Genomic DNA, 14,909 nt, shown 5'->3' on the forward strand with positions numbered 1-14,909 from the left:
TGTTTCAAATATATACAATCTAGATAAAAGATAAAATTATATGGCGATTCATCTAGATAATAATTTTGAAGACTGCTTATGTAAACACAGTTATAAATTAAATGTAAATTATAAAAGGGATATAAAAATATATGTATTCATATTTTTATTTATAAATTTTTAACGCTTACTACTTAAATTCTACTATTTAAGTATTTTTATATACTATGATTTTGAACCAAAATTATCTAAAAATTATTCTAGATAATTTAGTAAAGATATAATACTTTCTTTTTATCTAAGATTCAGATATAGATAATACATATTTTTATTATCTATATAAAGATAAGATGACGTCAAACTTTCATCCAAATGACCATGTAGATAATTTTATTTAGATAACAACAAACACTGCATTTGATTGGATCATTATCGAGATGGGGTATTTTTATAATACACTCGTTTATGGGAAATGACAGTCGCAACTTGTCACGAATTTACAGAGATTTACATTTTTCGCTCTATAATATAGAAATAACATATGAATTTTATCGATTTTCGAAGAAGTAGGTTCGAGGACTAACAAAAAACTAAAATTTATCTCCTTTTACCCCTATAAAAAAACACCCTGAATAAAACTAAGGGTACTTTTCAGGATTTCATTAAAATAAAGAATTTCATTAAAAATCGAAATAAAGGTATTCACAAAAATTCATCTTTTATCTGGATTGTATATATTTGAAACGAAATCATCTTCATTTCATCTAAGATGTATTTACATATTTTTATCTCATCTTTATCTAGCTAATTTTAAAATCATCCACAACACTGGATATAACAAATATCCTCAGGATATCCTATTTTAATCCTAATTTTTATGAATAAGTTTTGCCCTTTTCAAGTCTACTTTTACTGGAGTATTAGACCGAGTTTTTTTTTATTTTAATTAGCGCGAAACGATATTACACATCTACTGCACTAAATGCTCTCTCTCTCCTTACCCTTGACCGTTTGTCAAATAAAGGAAACGGTCGCGCTACGCATCCTGACACCGTAACCTAAATCCCGAGTTAGTCGATAGAACAAAAGCTGGGGGCGCGTCGTGTTACAACTCTCGGGGCGCAACGCGCGCACATCCGTCTATATTTCTCTAATTACTTTATCGATAATCGAGTGACTCGCGCACGCAACGTTGATCACACTCGACAAAGAGTCGCTTTCCCACTTTTGCATTATGAGCGATCGTGCAAAGGTCGCGACACGCAAGAATTGTTCTTCTATCGATATGAGAAAAGGGTTGAGAAGAGGGAAAAAATATACGGACAAAGTACCGAAGATATAAACCCCCTATTTTCGTAACTTTCTTACATTTCCAAGCGTGTCGCTTTCTATTATTACTCTATTACTCTATAGAGATACGAGTAGTTCCCCTACAGCACGAAATATTGCATAAATATTTCAATATTGCGCCATATTATACAAATATTGCAGCAATATTGTGCCAATATTATAAGTTAATATTTTATTGGAGACATTGCAAAGTATTACTGCTATATTATTATGCAATCACGTAATTCTTTCATTTTCACAGGGGACTTAAATATTAAATTGATTGCTCAGAAATCGGACAAATAAATGTTTGAATAAATGAAGAAAAAAAATAAGGAATATTCTGCAAAATTTTATAAATTCACGTTTGCAGAAATAAATCAGCATCATTGCAGAAATATTGCACAATATATAGTTTAGGAGCGGACATATCTATATTATGTCAAGCTTTTAGGAATATTGCATGCAATATTTCAATCTTGCAAAACAATATTCTTACAATATTTTAGCAATATTTCGTGCTGCAGAGGTTTTAATGTAATGTGATTGAGACTCCCAATCGTACATCAATATAGAAGATAAAAAGAATATAAATATCTTATATTGCTTGGATTGTATAAAGTGCGATTTTCTATTTTTTATTTTTTTTTTTCATTAATTATAATTAAAAATTAATTTTTCTGGCAAGATTTTTGTATTATATATGAAGTATTTTTATTTTAACATATTTTATTATATGTAATATATACACTTTTTTTGCAGAAATTTTCTTTTATATTATATCTTGTAAAGGTGTTCAGTTCTATATCGAGACAATTTTAACATAATATGATTGAATCTAATCGTCCTATATATAACATCATATATAGAGAATAAAAAAAGCTATAAATATCCATTTATTTATTCTTATTTTGATTAGCAAAAATAAAATTTGTCCATTATTAATTATAATTAATTTTTTTGAGCATTTATTTCTACATCGTCCAGACGAAAATGTTTTTTATAAAATATTTATATACTTTTTTGTAGATTTTTCTCATATTTATACATCCCCCTTCGAGAAATGAATTATAAAAGATACTAATACAAACATTTCTACAACGATGCTAGTATTTTATAATAAAATCCGCGAAACTACGTGCACAATGAAGAGTGTTAAGCTATCGGAAGGAAACATTGCAAGGAAGTAGAATTCTAGAGTGTTACGCGCCCGTAACTCTATAAAATAAGACAAAGAGAGACTGAAAGATCAAAAGAGGGAGAAAGAAAGGGAGACGTTAATGCGCGATAACCGAGTAATGGAACGAGCGACTTCCGACTCGTCGAAATGCGCATTCGTTGCTGCTCTTTTATACGATTTATACGCGAGAAATATACTATATACGGGTTTCTCAAGCACCAAGGGGATTATGCATTTCTAGGATCGTTCATTTATCTCTCCCTCCTTTGCCCGTTTCATTTGCGCGCATCCCCCGGGAGGATCCGTCCGCGAGAGGAATCTCCGAAATCGGGAGATGATCGCGGAATAATATATATATATATATATATAATGGAGAAACGATACCCGGTTTAATTTTCAACTTGCGTTGAACGGTCCTATTCCGCATCGTCGTTTATCCGCGGTATTTGCACTTTCATCCTTCCCGGCTCTTCAAAAGACGCGCTACCTCTATCTCCTCCGGAGAGAAGAGATATACTATACATATACAGGGTGTATCTAAATAAGTACGAATTTTTTAGATGATTCTTTGACGAAAATTAAGGAGGGTTTCTTATATAAACAAATATTCTTATATCCCCCTCCGAGGAGTTTACACTTTTCGAAAGAGGGAATGCTTGCTTAACGCGTTTCATTTTTTTTTCTTAAAGACTATTGATGTTACGAAAAAAATGAGAGACATAAAAAAATTTCTAAAGGAATGAGGAACTTTTCAATGCATATTTTTAGATGATCATATTCCGGTCGATTAGGATAAAAGTTCGGATAAAAAATTAAATAGGGGTTGTTAGTTTCATTCCTTTATAATGATACAGCAAGATCAAAAAAATTATAATAAATATCCCTTTTGTTAGTAAAAATATCCATCAAGTTTCGTTATTTTTTGTCAAAATCCCTAATAGCACACATATCCCGAAGACGTTCAGAGAACATCCTGAGGATGTTCGAATGTCCTCTGAATATCTTTCGGATATGTTGTGCTATTAGGAATTTGAGAAAAAAAATAAAAACTTAATTTTTCCCAAGTTTTATTTTTTTATCTAAAATCCCTAACAACACACATATCCCGAAGACGTTCAGAGAACATTCTGAGGATGTTCGAGTGTCCTCTAAATATCTTTCGGATATATTGTACTATTAAGAATTTGAGAAAAAAAAATAAAAATTTAATTTTTCCCAAGTTTCATTTTTTTGTCTAAAATCCCTAACAGCACACATATCCCGAAGACGTTCAGAGAACATCCTGAGGATGTTCGAGTGTCCTCTCGATATCCTCTGAACACCTTTTGGATATGTTGTGCTATTAGTAATTTGAGAAAAAAAATAAAAATTTAATTTTTCCCAAGTTTCATTTTTTTATCTAAAATCCCTAACAGCACACATATCCCGAAGACGTTCAGAGAACATCCTGAGAATGTTCGAATATCCACTAAATATCTTTCGGATATGTTGTACTATTAGGAATTTGAGAAAAAAAAATAAAAATTTAATTTTTTCCAAGTTTTATTTTTTTATCTAAAATCCCTAACAGCACACATATCCCGAAGACGTTCAGAGAACATCCTGAGGATGTTCGAGTGTCCTCTGAATATCTTTCGGATATATTGTACTATTAAGAATTTGAGAAAAAAAAATAAAAATTTAATTTTTCCCAAGTTTCATTTTTTTGTCTAAAATCCCTAACAGCACACATATCCCGAAGACGTTCAGAGAACATCCTGAGGATGTTCGAATGTCCTCTGAATATCTTTCGGATATGTTGTGCTATTAGGAATTTGAGAAAAAAAATAAAAATTTAATTTTTCCCAAGTTTCATTTTTTTGTCTAAAATCCCTAACAGCACACATATCTCGAAGACGTTCAGAGAACATCCTGAGGATGTTCGAATATCCTCTAAATATCTTTCGGATATGTTGTACTATTAGAATTTGAGAAAAAAAATAAAAACTTAATTTTTCCCAAGTTTCATTTTTTTTGTCTAAAATCCCTAACAGCACACATATCCCGAAGACGTTCAGAGAACATCCTGAGGATGTTCGAGTGTCCTCTGGATATCCTCTGAACACCTTTCGGATATGTTGTGCCATTAGGGACTTAAAAAAAATAACTAAATTTTCCCCTCCCTCTTTAGATTATATATTTATATAAAAAAAACCCTTAATTTTCAACAAAGAACCATCTCCTAAAATTTGTCGCACTTACTTAGACACCCTGTATATACATTTCACCCATCAAGAATTTACCCCCGTGCCAATCCAGGCGGTTTCACACCCCGTCGTTTACGGCTCCGCATATACCCCTATATACCACCCCGTTCTGTAGCTGCTGCAGCGGCGGCAGCTCGTTACTAAGCCACGTCAAGGCTCGTCGCCTTGCATTTTACATGCGTCCCTACACGTATCTGTCGTCTACCTTACACGATCTCGCATCGGTATGGCGCAGCACGCTTTTCTCATTACTCTTACCCTTCTTTCTCGCGCGCTCCGTTCCCGTTTTTCCCCGGCCAACGACGACCTATCAATAAAACCTGCGCAACGCTCGATGCTCCAACCCCTTCTCTCCTGTTTTCAGTTATTGTTAGACGCCGCGACGGAGATAGAGACGGAGATGAAAAGAGAAAAAGAGAAAATAACAGTCTATGTTTACGCAATTACGCACGGTCAATCATCGTCTCCTCTGTGATAAGCCGAGCACGCGCGATAACCGCTCGATTTTTTCCCTTTTTTCTATTCATCGCGAGGCAGGAATGTTATTTTCCGCAACCCCTCAATTTGACAGGTCATTTTCGTTGGATTTTTTTATCGGAGGAAGAATGCGGCAAAAAATTCCAGCCCAAACCCATTTCTGATTAAATTCAAATTAGATTTGTTGTATTAAAAAATTCGATAAAAAATAACCACTTGCCAAAAATTCTGAAATTTCAATATACATATTTTTCAAAAAAAAAAAAAAATAAAATTTTTATAAACATTTTAAAATCTTAAAAATTATTGATTGTAATTTGCAACCTTTTTCTTAATTGAGGGATTTAGGAATGAACTTTCTATCCTTTGTATTTCGTCACTCATGCAAACCTATTTCTGATTAAATTCAAATTAGATTTGTTGTATTAAAAAATTCGATAAAAAATAACCACTTGCCAAAAATTCTGAAGTTTCAATATACATATTTAAAGAAAAAAAAAATTTTTTTTTGAAACATTTTAAAATCTTAAAAATTATTGATCGTAATTTGCAACCTTTTTCTTAATTGAGGGATCCAGGAATGAACTTTCTACCCTTTGTATTTCGTCACTCATGCAAACCTATTTCTGATTAAATTCAAATTAGATTTGTTATATTAAAAAATTCGATAAAAAATAACCACTTGCCAAAAATTCTGAAATTTCAATATACATATTTAAAAAAAAAAAAAATTTTTTTTTAAACATTTTAAAATCTTAAAAATTATTGATCGTAATTTGCAACCTTTTTCTTAATTGAGGGATCCAGGAATGAACTTTCTACCCTTTGTATTTCGTCACTCATGCAAACCTATTTCTGATTAAATTCAAATTAGATTTGTTGTATTAAAAAATTCGATAAAAAGTAACCACTTACCAAAAATTCTGAAGTTTCAATATACAAAAAAAAATTTTTTTTTTAAACATTTTAAAATCTTAAAAATTATTGATCGTAATTTGCGACCTTTTTCTTAATTGAGGGATCCAGGAATGAACTTTCTACCCTTTGTATTTCGTCAGTCATGAAGTTAAGAGGGTTTTAAGAAGGATCTCTTCGCGAGGGCGGAATGCGCAAAGGGTGAAGAATATTTGCGGTGAGGACAATTATAAGCGACATTTATTTTTGATCGCTTGATACAAGAGAAAAAGAGAGAGAGAGAGAGATGAGAGGAGCGTGTGCAGGGCCGTGGATACATAAATGGAAGATGTAGGTGTGTAAAGCGGTCAAGGACTAATGAGCAGGTGAGCCGGGAAAATAGGTGAAACGAGCCGGAGCACAGGCTCACTAATCAAGAAATATCCTTTATCCGATCGATCGACTGACGTTTCGTCCGTCTGATCAATTGTGGTCATCGGTAACAATCGGCCAAATGAGATCTCTCTTTCCCTCTTATTTTCGCGCCTTTCAACAGTATTAATATCGTCAGGGTGTCTAGCGAAACAAGGTTAAGAAATTCAAAGACATTTCCAGGATTTCCAGGACAAAAAAGTATTTTTTCCAGGAATTTTTTTATTAATTAAAAGCATATGAAAGTTGATTAGAAACAAAAACATAAATTATATATATATATATATATATATATATTCTCTTTTTATTTAAGATTTAATTAAATAATTAAATTAACTTAAACTTTGGTACTTTTGTTGCTTGTGAAAGGTACAGTAATTTTTCGAGATCATAAGAATTATTAAATGTAACATAAATAATTATTTGATTAAATTTTTTAATTTTTGAACCTCCTTATCAATTAAATCAGATTCTTCTTTAGCATTTGATAAGAGCTTTTTCTTCTGTATTTGTAATTCCTCTGTCAACAAATCGCGATTGAGATTAAAAGAAAAGTATAGATATCTGCATTGAAAATTCCTGTAAAAATATTTTTATACAAACATTAACATTTTCAAGGATAAGTAAGAAAAATTCAGGATATAATAAAAAAAATACACATTATTCCAGGATTTTCAGGACATAAAAAAAATCAAGGACAATTTCAGGATTTTAAGGATTTCCAAGACCGCTCGACACCCTGATCGTCCTTTGCATCCCTTGATTCGATGATTTTTCTAAACCCGACGCAAAGTGTTTCTGACTTCGACAATTATCACTAATCGCGCAATCGCGTTAAAATGGATATCATTTACTGTAATTAAAGTTATCATCTCTCTCGTCCCATTTCCAGAATATTACGGACAGATGAAAATGTCTGTTATATAATTTTAATCATCGTCCAAAATCATCCAACTTGTAATAAAGTTGGACGAATCATTCCTATCGCAATGATATTTTTGCACGAGTCCAAAAATGGCAGAAATTTAATACCTTTTCACACACATTTACTTAAATATTCTACTATTTTATAAATTTTATATTATAAAATAATGTATGTAAAAAGAAATTTTAAGGTATCAAAAAATCATAAGATTTAGAAAATGTTTCATAAATTACCGATATGTTTTCCTATATACAATGTTCATTTTGATACTATATATGCACTTTCACGATTTTTGTTTCGGCATAAATAACAAGATTAAATGGTATAAAAAATAAATTTCGCATTTATCAAAAGCGCGACAAACAATATCGACCACTTCGACGCATCGCGATGCGTGAATGTTATTACAGGCGTTTGACCAACCCGGCAATATCCGGTGCAATAGAGAGTCCTAAATACCCGTGTAAAAGCCCCTCGGTCTGCTTGTAAAACAATACCTTCATCGATAGTTTCGAATTCATGTCGCAAGCTACGTTCGTATGGCGGCAAAAAAAATTCCGGTGTGCGCATTCGTGCTTTTTTTTTAAGATTCGATACATCTGCACACGTATTGTGATAAAACTTGTAGCGAGGAAAATTTCTAGCGATGAAAAATTCTTAGTGTATACGTAATAACTTTTTAAATTGTTATTTTAGCATTTCACTAGATGATTTTTATATAAAAGAGCGATAATGTATAATTATTGGTTGCACATATCGCTACTTAAACAAATAATGTAATTGTAAATTAATCATATGTAATGTATAATAATCATTAATTAATTAATGAATTATTAATAATCATATTAATTATGCGTATATGATTTCCTCTCTGATAAAACGCGAGTATATCGATTTTTTTCAAAATTATTGTACATGAAATATTATCCTCTTTTTATACTTTGTGTAAAATATAGTTTTATTTCTTGTCTTATCAAAAAAATTTCAAATTTATTCGAAAATTTCTTTGAATAAAAAAAATATTTTATAAGAAAAAATGTTTAATTAATCTTTCATGCATCTTTGCATATAAAATTAAAAAAAATGAAAAAGATTTATACATAGTACGACTAAGATTTAAATTATTCTGTATTCCTTGACATTTTTTATTCCTACTTTTTTTCAAAGTTTGTATTACATATGATGATAATACTATAAAATAGTTTTATTAATTATTGTTAAAAATCTCAAATTTATTCAAAAATTTTTTAAATAAGAAAATAGGAAAAAATTTAATATAAATCTTTCATACAACTTTCTTTGCATATAAAATTAAAAAAAAAAAGATGAAAAAGATGGAATTTATATATACAGTACGATAAGATTTCAATTGCTCCGACTATTTCTTGCTTCGATTCTCCAAGTTTGTACTATAGAAGATGACATAATTTATAAAATAGTTTTATCAATTATCTTATCAGAAAAAAATCTCAATTTATTCGAAAATCTGAATAAAAAAAGTACTTAATCAATCTTTCTTTGCATATAAAATTTGCAAAATAAAATAGAAGAATTTATATACGCATAACGATCGAGAGATTTCAATCACACTATTTCTTGATAGTACTCCAAGTTTGTATCACAAATTATATAATTTAAAAAATAGTTTTATTAATTATGTATCTTGTCAAAAAATCTGTGTATTTAAGAATCTGTGTGTGATTGAATATAAAAAAATAATTAATTAATCTTTCTCTGCACATATAAAATTTAAAAAATAATGATAAAAATGGAATTTATAAATGTTCAATGATCGAGATTTTAATTGCTCCATTTCTTATTATTACTCCAAGTTTATAGCACATAAGATTATAAAATTTTAAATAATTTTATTAATTACCATATCAGAAAAATCTCAATTTATATTCAAAAATCTCTTTAAATGAAAAACAAAATATTTTATACATTATATATAATTAATATTGTATTATATATTATATATATATAATTATAAATATATTATATAATTAATCTTTATATATAATATACGATCAAGATTTTAATCACACTATTCTCAATCCTACTCTCCAAACTTGTACGACCATAATTTAATTGTTCTACTTAATTCTTCAATACAAAACATCGTTTTATGTAAAAAAAAATATAAAATCCCTATATATATATATATAATTAATATTTTATTATATTATATATATATATATATATATAATTATAAATATATTATATATGTATATAATTAAATCTTTATATACGATCAAGACTTCAATCATATTCTCGATTCTACTTTCCAAACTTGTACGACCACATAATTTACTTGTTCCACTTAATTCTTAAATATGAAATATCGTTTTATATAAAAAAATTAAAAAAATAATAATAATAAAAAATAGATTGACGACACATACCTCATAATCTCATGATCCCGATTCTACTTTCCAAACTTGTACGACCACATAATTTACTTGTTCCACTTAATTCTTAAATATGAAATATCGTTTTATATAAAAAAAATAAAAAATGCTCACATATATATATATATATATATATATATAATAAAATAATATTTTATATATATTATATTATATACGTATATAATTAATCTCTATACACGATCAAGATTTTCAATCACATTATTCTCGCTCCTACTCTCCAAACTTGTACGCGCGACCACATAATTTACTTGTTCCACTTAATTCTTAAAAATACGAAACATCGTTTTATATATAAAAAAAAAAAAAAAAAATACATTGACGACACATACCTCATAATCTCATGATCCTGTTCCTCCTCCTCCTTTTGGCGCATTATAACACCCTCTATGATGCGCCTCTCCTCGGGGGTGAGGTGCGACATGTCGGGCTGAGGTAGCTCCGCCATCGCGATGGCGGTGTAAGAAGCGCGTGCACGGGGTATGCGACGTGGGTATGACGCGGGTCAGGCCGGCGCACCACCGACGACGTCGACGTCGACGGGACGTCGTCGCCGTAATAATAATAATAATAATAATAATAATAATACCAGCGACCGGATTGCCCACGCACTTCCTCCCTCCTCCGCGCTTCTCGTCTACGACGACGACTCCTCTCGTCGTCGAGAGGAACCCGGGATACGCGCGGCAACGACCTTCTTCTTCTTCTTCCTCTACGACTACTACGAAGCGCGGCCCTCGTCCTGGGGAAGTCATCCGACACCCGTTGACCGCACCACCGCACCGCGACGCGGAAACGCGAACGCGCCTGAGTTACGTCGCCGTCGTCGTCCTCGTCGTCGTCCTCCTCGTCGTTGCTCCTGCTGCTGCTGCTGCTGCTCTTGTTGCACCACCACCACCACCACCGTCGAACGTTGCACTCGCGAGCAATCGCGACGCGACACCACCTCCGTCGTGGTGGTCGATGACTTCTCTGGGATGACCTCCTCCGCGCTAGGGGATGACGAGAACAGGTGACGTCGGTCCCTGGATTCGTCTACGGTGCTCCGATCTGGGACTGCACTGCAGTGGGGCAGTAGAAGTCGGGCTGGTCTCATACGAGCACAAGGCTTGCTCGCGTCGTCATCCCTCTCCTCTTTATCGTCGTTGTCGTCGTCGTCGTCGTCGTCGTCGTCGTCGTCGTCGTCGTCGTCGTCGTCCTCGTCGTCGTCGGTGTCTCTCGTCGTACGATTACCGCCCGTCGCATGTGTATGACAAATCATGTTCACAGGCTGTGAGGAGGCTCTCGCATTCTCTCTTGCGGCCCGGCCTCACGCACTGCGCTGCCCAAATGCACCATCCGACCTGGGAATGCACCTTCTCCGACCTAGGAGGAACGATCTTCGGATCCCTCGTCGACGTCCCTCCTCTCGGCCAGGTGGGACGATACGGGTCCTCGCTCGGTTGGATCCACCCGGACGTTCCTGGAGCGAAGGGACGAGGTTCTTCCCTGCCCGAGGGTGCGAATAACAGCTGCCAGTGGGTGCCGATCGATTGGAACGCGATTTGGATCCTCCGATCGCTAGATAATGGCTGCGTCCCCGATCCTCTTGGACACTCTCGAAAACATCGCATCGATTGAAGAGGGAAAAAACGGGTCACTGGGTTGTGCGTGTCGTCGCCGCTGATGAATACCACTTTCCTGGGTCGGGGTAGTCTTGACGCTTCAGCGCTGCAGCTGACGCCTCTCCGTTATCTTCCGACGAGGCGATGCGCCATCCCAAAACGATCCCAATAACGGGTTAACTGCTGGATCCCGTCAGGTCCGCGAGAGACATCCTCGGCGAGGGCAAAGCACGAAGGGGTCCATTCGTGTCCGGGGATCCGGTCCGATTGTCGTCCCGGGGAACTAAAGGAGAAGAAGAAGAGGGTCGCTTGAAAAATCCAGAAAATCCAAATCCCCTCGGACGACACGATTCACGTGGCAGCTCGACGCGACAATGGCGCTCCTCGGCGCGCCTCAAACGGCCGCCGCGACGCCCACACGCAGTCGATCTCGTCCCCGAACACACGGTGTTCTCACATACACATACACGCATGCATACACGCACACACATACACCTCGCACACGCGCGCGCACACACACCCACGGCGAGAGCGTTTTATTCCCAGCTGACAACGGAGGGGATTGTTCACCAGGGGTTGTGCTTTCTCTCCTATATAACGTCTCCGGGACGATCTGGACGTTATCGTCGGGGACTGGCTGGGGTCGTCTCGCGAGGGTTAAACCCTCCCTTCCTTTCTTTCTATCTACCTCTCTCTCTCTCTCTCTCTCTCTTCGTGGTGCTGCTGCTTCGCGTCGAGCCGCCCGAAAAACTTTGTGCGAAAAACGATGACCAACACTCGCAGTTTTTGCAAGCACAGGGTGAGGGAGCGCCAGAGGGTGACTGTGTGTGCGCACTGCGCGGCGCCTGGCGTCGCGACGCCGCGTTGCGGCGGCGGCGGCTCAAAGTACTACGAGACGCGTCGCCGCTTTCGCGACTCGCGCCTAGGGATGCGTCCGTCCCTCTCCCTCCCACGCGACCAGATGATGACGCGGCCACGTCGAACCCTCTTTCTCTTTCTCTCACTCTCTCTTCTTCTCTCGATATTATCCCGCCATTCTCCTCTTGCCAACCCTTTGCGCTCCTCTCTCTTCCTCGCTTTCTATATATATATATATATATATATATTCTATATATATATATATATATATATGTAAGTATATATATATATATATATATGTACCTGGCTCGGCTGCTGGTCTCCCTTCTGACCCTTCTCTCTTTCTCCGCAGGCTTTCGCCTCTCGCGAGCCTTCCGTTGCAGCGAAGAAGAACGAGGTGAACGGGGCTAATTTCCGGTCCGCGAATCGACTTCCTGTCGGAATACTCGCGTCGACACCGAGACCGCGTTTCCTTCGCGCGAGCGGCACTTCGGAGAAGTCGCGACGTATATATTCTCTCTCGCTCCCAGAGACCTCTATCGAGAGCGGGTGGCTCTTATCGCACTTGTGTGGAACCGCAGTTGCGCGAACCGAGCTACTCTCTTTCTCTCTCCCACCCTCTTTCCGTGGATATATACGGGGTGGCTCGGAACTTCTGCGCGTGTATTTTTCACGAGGAAATTGTATCCCTAATAGCACAACATATCCGAAAGATATTCAGATGATATTCGGAGGATATCCAAAGGACATTCGAACATCTTCAAGATGTTCTCTGAACGTCTTCGGAATATATGTGCTCTGTTAGGGATTATTCAAAAATAATAATGACCATTTTAAAAGATATTACTACGGTTTTTATAATATATATAATTGTCAATTTTCGAAATTTAAAATTTCCCGCCAAACTTTCGAAATTTTCTCGCATATATAAAAACGTACGAGAGAATTTCGCTCTCTCTCCATTTAACTTTAAAATAGACTTCGTTTTAATATTCCACAGAGTTATCACTGAGATTACTAATGTAATTAAAAATTTGAAAAAGGTTATTCAAATAAATGACTCTTAATGACATTTCCACGGGTAGAAATTTAAAAAAAAGAGTCTCCCGAAGAATCTATAATAGAGAGGATATTTATAGCACCTTATATATACATCCGGCGTGTGTACGAACTTTGGTTTCGTGTAGATGCTGAAGAGGACGGGAGGGAGATGTGGGAGGTCATTGAAAGCGGAAAGACTCAAAGTATACGCGACCCCGTCTCGTTCGAGCTGGAGATTTGATTCCGCATTTCTTCGTGCAATATTAATCGACGATTAAACGCGCGGTTGTCGATCGCGATCGCCGTTTTTCGCGCAAAAACGCGCGACGAAACGACGTCCGACAAATATATTGCACCTCCGCCGCGAGCTTAATAAATAATCGGATTGCGGCGTACGTCCTGACCAATCGGCGAGCGAGACGGGACTTACGTCGCGGAAAATACCGTATTGATCGACGGACGAGCCAATCTGGCGCCAACTTCGAGAGGATCGCAATCGCGCGGCTATATTTGAAAGAGAGATCCCGTTGCATGAGATCACTTTAATATTTTAGGGAAAGGATCGATGAGATTTCTCTCATTTTTTCCAGGAAAAATTTATTTAAAAAAGAATGTTTTTATATCGTTTGTATATTTAAAGTGATCTCGTTCGCTTCGAGAGTGTAAAATAAAATTGATTTTTCTATTTTTCCTTGAATTTCGTTAATTAATTTGCGACAATACCCAGATTGATGAACTATTTTTACTATAAATCACATAAATTGTTAATTAAAGTCACTTTGTTGGAGCTGATACTCATTACATAATTAATGTAGTAGTTATATGTACTAGAGAGAGATAGAGAGAGAGAAAGAGAGAAATATATATATAATATAAAATAAAAAAATATGTTAATACATAATGTAAAAATATATAATAAATAATAATATAAATTAATAATAATATGTAACAAAAAATATAAATAATATTATAATATATAATATAAATATATATATATATATATAAAATAATATATAATATATAAAAAATATGTACATATATCTTATAATTTAAAAAATTATAACCTAGATGAGGGTCGCCAAAAAGCAACTCGTGTTGCAAATTTGTCTAAAGATTTCATCGTGAAATGAATTTCATAATTTTCTAACCCTATATCAGCATTCATAAAAATATAGCGTGCACGAAACTAGTCTACATAGACGATATATATTTACTATTTACTTCGTATAATTTTACGCGAAATACTCGATAAATCACCTCCTGGGAACACCGTGAGCTCTCCAAGATCGTAGAAACTTCCGAAACGATCGGTGCGCGCCATTCCTTCGGCATTACTAAAGTTTTGTATAGTCCGGTACGTCACGTGGCACGTTTATGTTCGCATGTGAGAGTCACCCAGATTTCGTATCTTCTCCAAAGCTTCTTTTTTTCTTTATCGACGAAACTTGACGCAAAAATATCGAGAAATCTTATTATACATAATAAAATAATTGCACACAACTTTAAAATTACACA

The 14,909-nt window shown here is 35.2% G+C and overlaps 1 protein-coding gene across 1 annotated transcript in view; it reads right to left on the bottom strand.

The window, feature by feature from the left end:
• The window catches only part of Rim (Rab3 interacting molecule), a 108,920-nt gene extending 95,991 nt beyond the window's left edge, over window positions 1-12,929 (bottom strand). Inside the window, 2 exon segments of the mRNA XM_085487306.1 lie at window positions 10,224-12,575; window positions 12,657-12,929. Of these exon segments, the coding sequence (XP_085343432.1) occupies window positions 10,224-10,339 (116 nt within the window). The 5' untranslated portion in view covers window positions 10,340-12,575; window positions 12,657-12,929.
• Window positions 12,930-14,909: the final 1,980 nt, after the last annotated feature.

Source organism: Nylanderia fulva, unplaced genomic scaffold, assembly GCF_048542155.1.
Source record: "Nylanderia fulva isolate GAGA-0341 unplaced genomic scaffold, ASM4854215v1 Scaffold53, whole genome shotgun sequence".
NCBI classification, from domain to species: domain Eukaryota; kingdom Metazoa; phylum Arthropoda; class Insecta; order Hymenoptera; family Formicidae; genus Nylanderia; species Nylanderia fulva.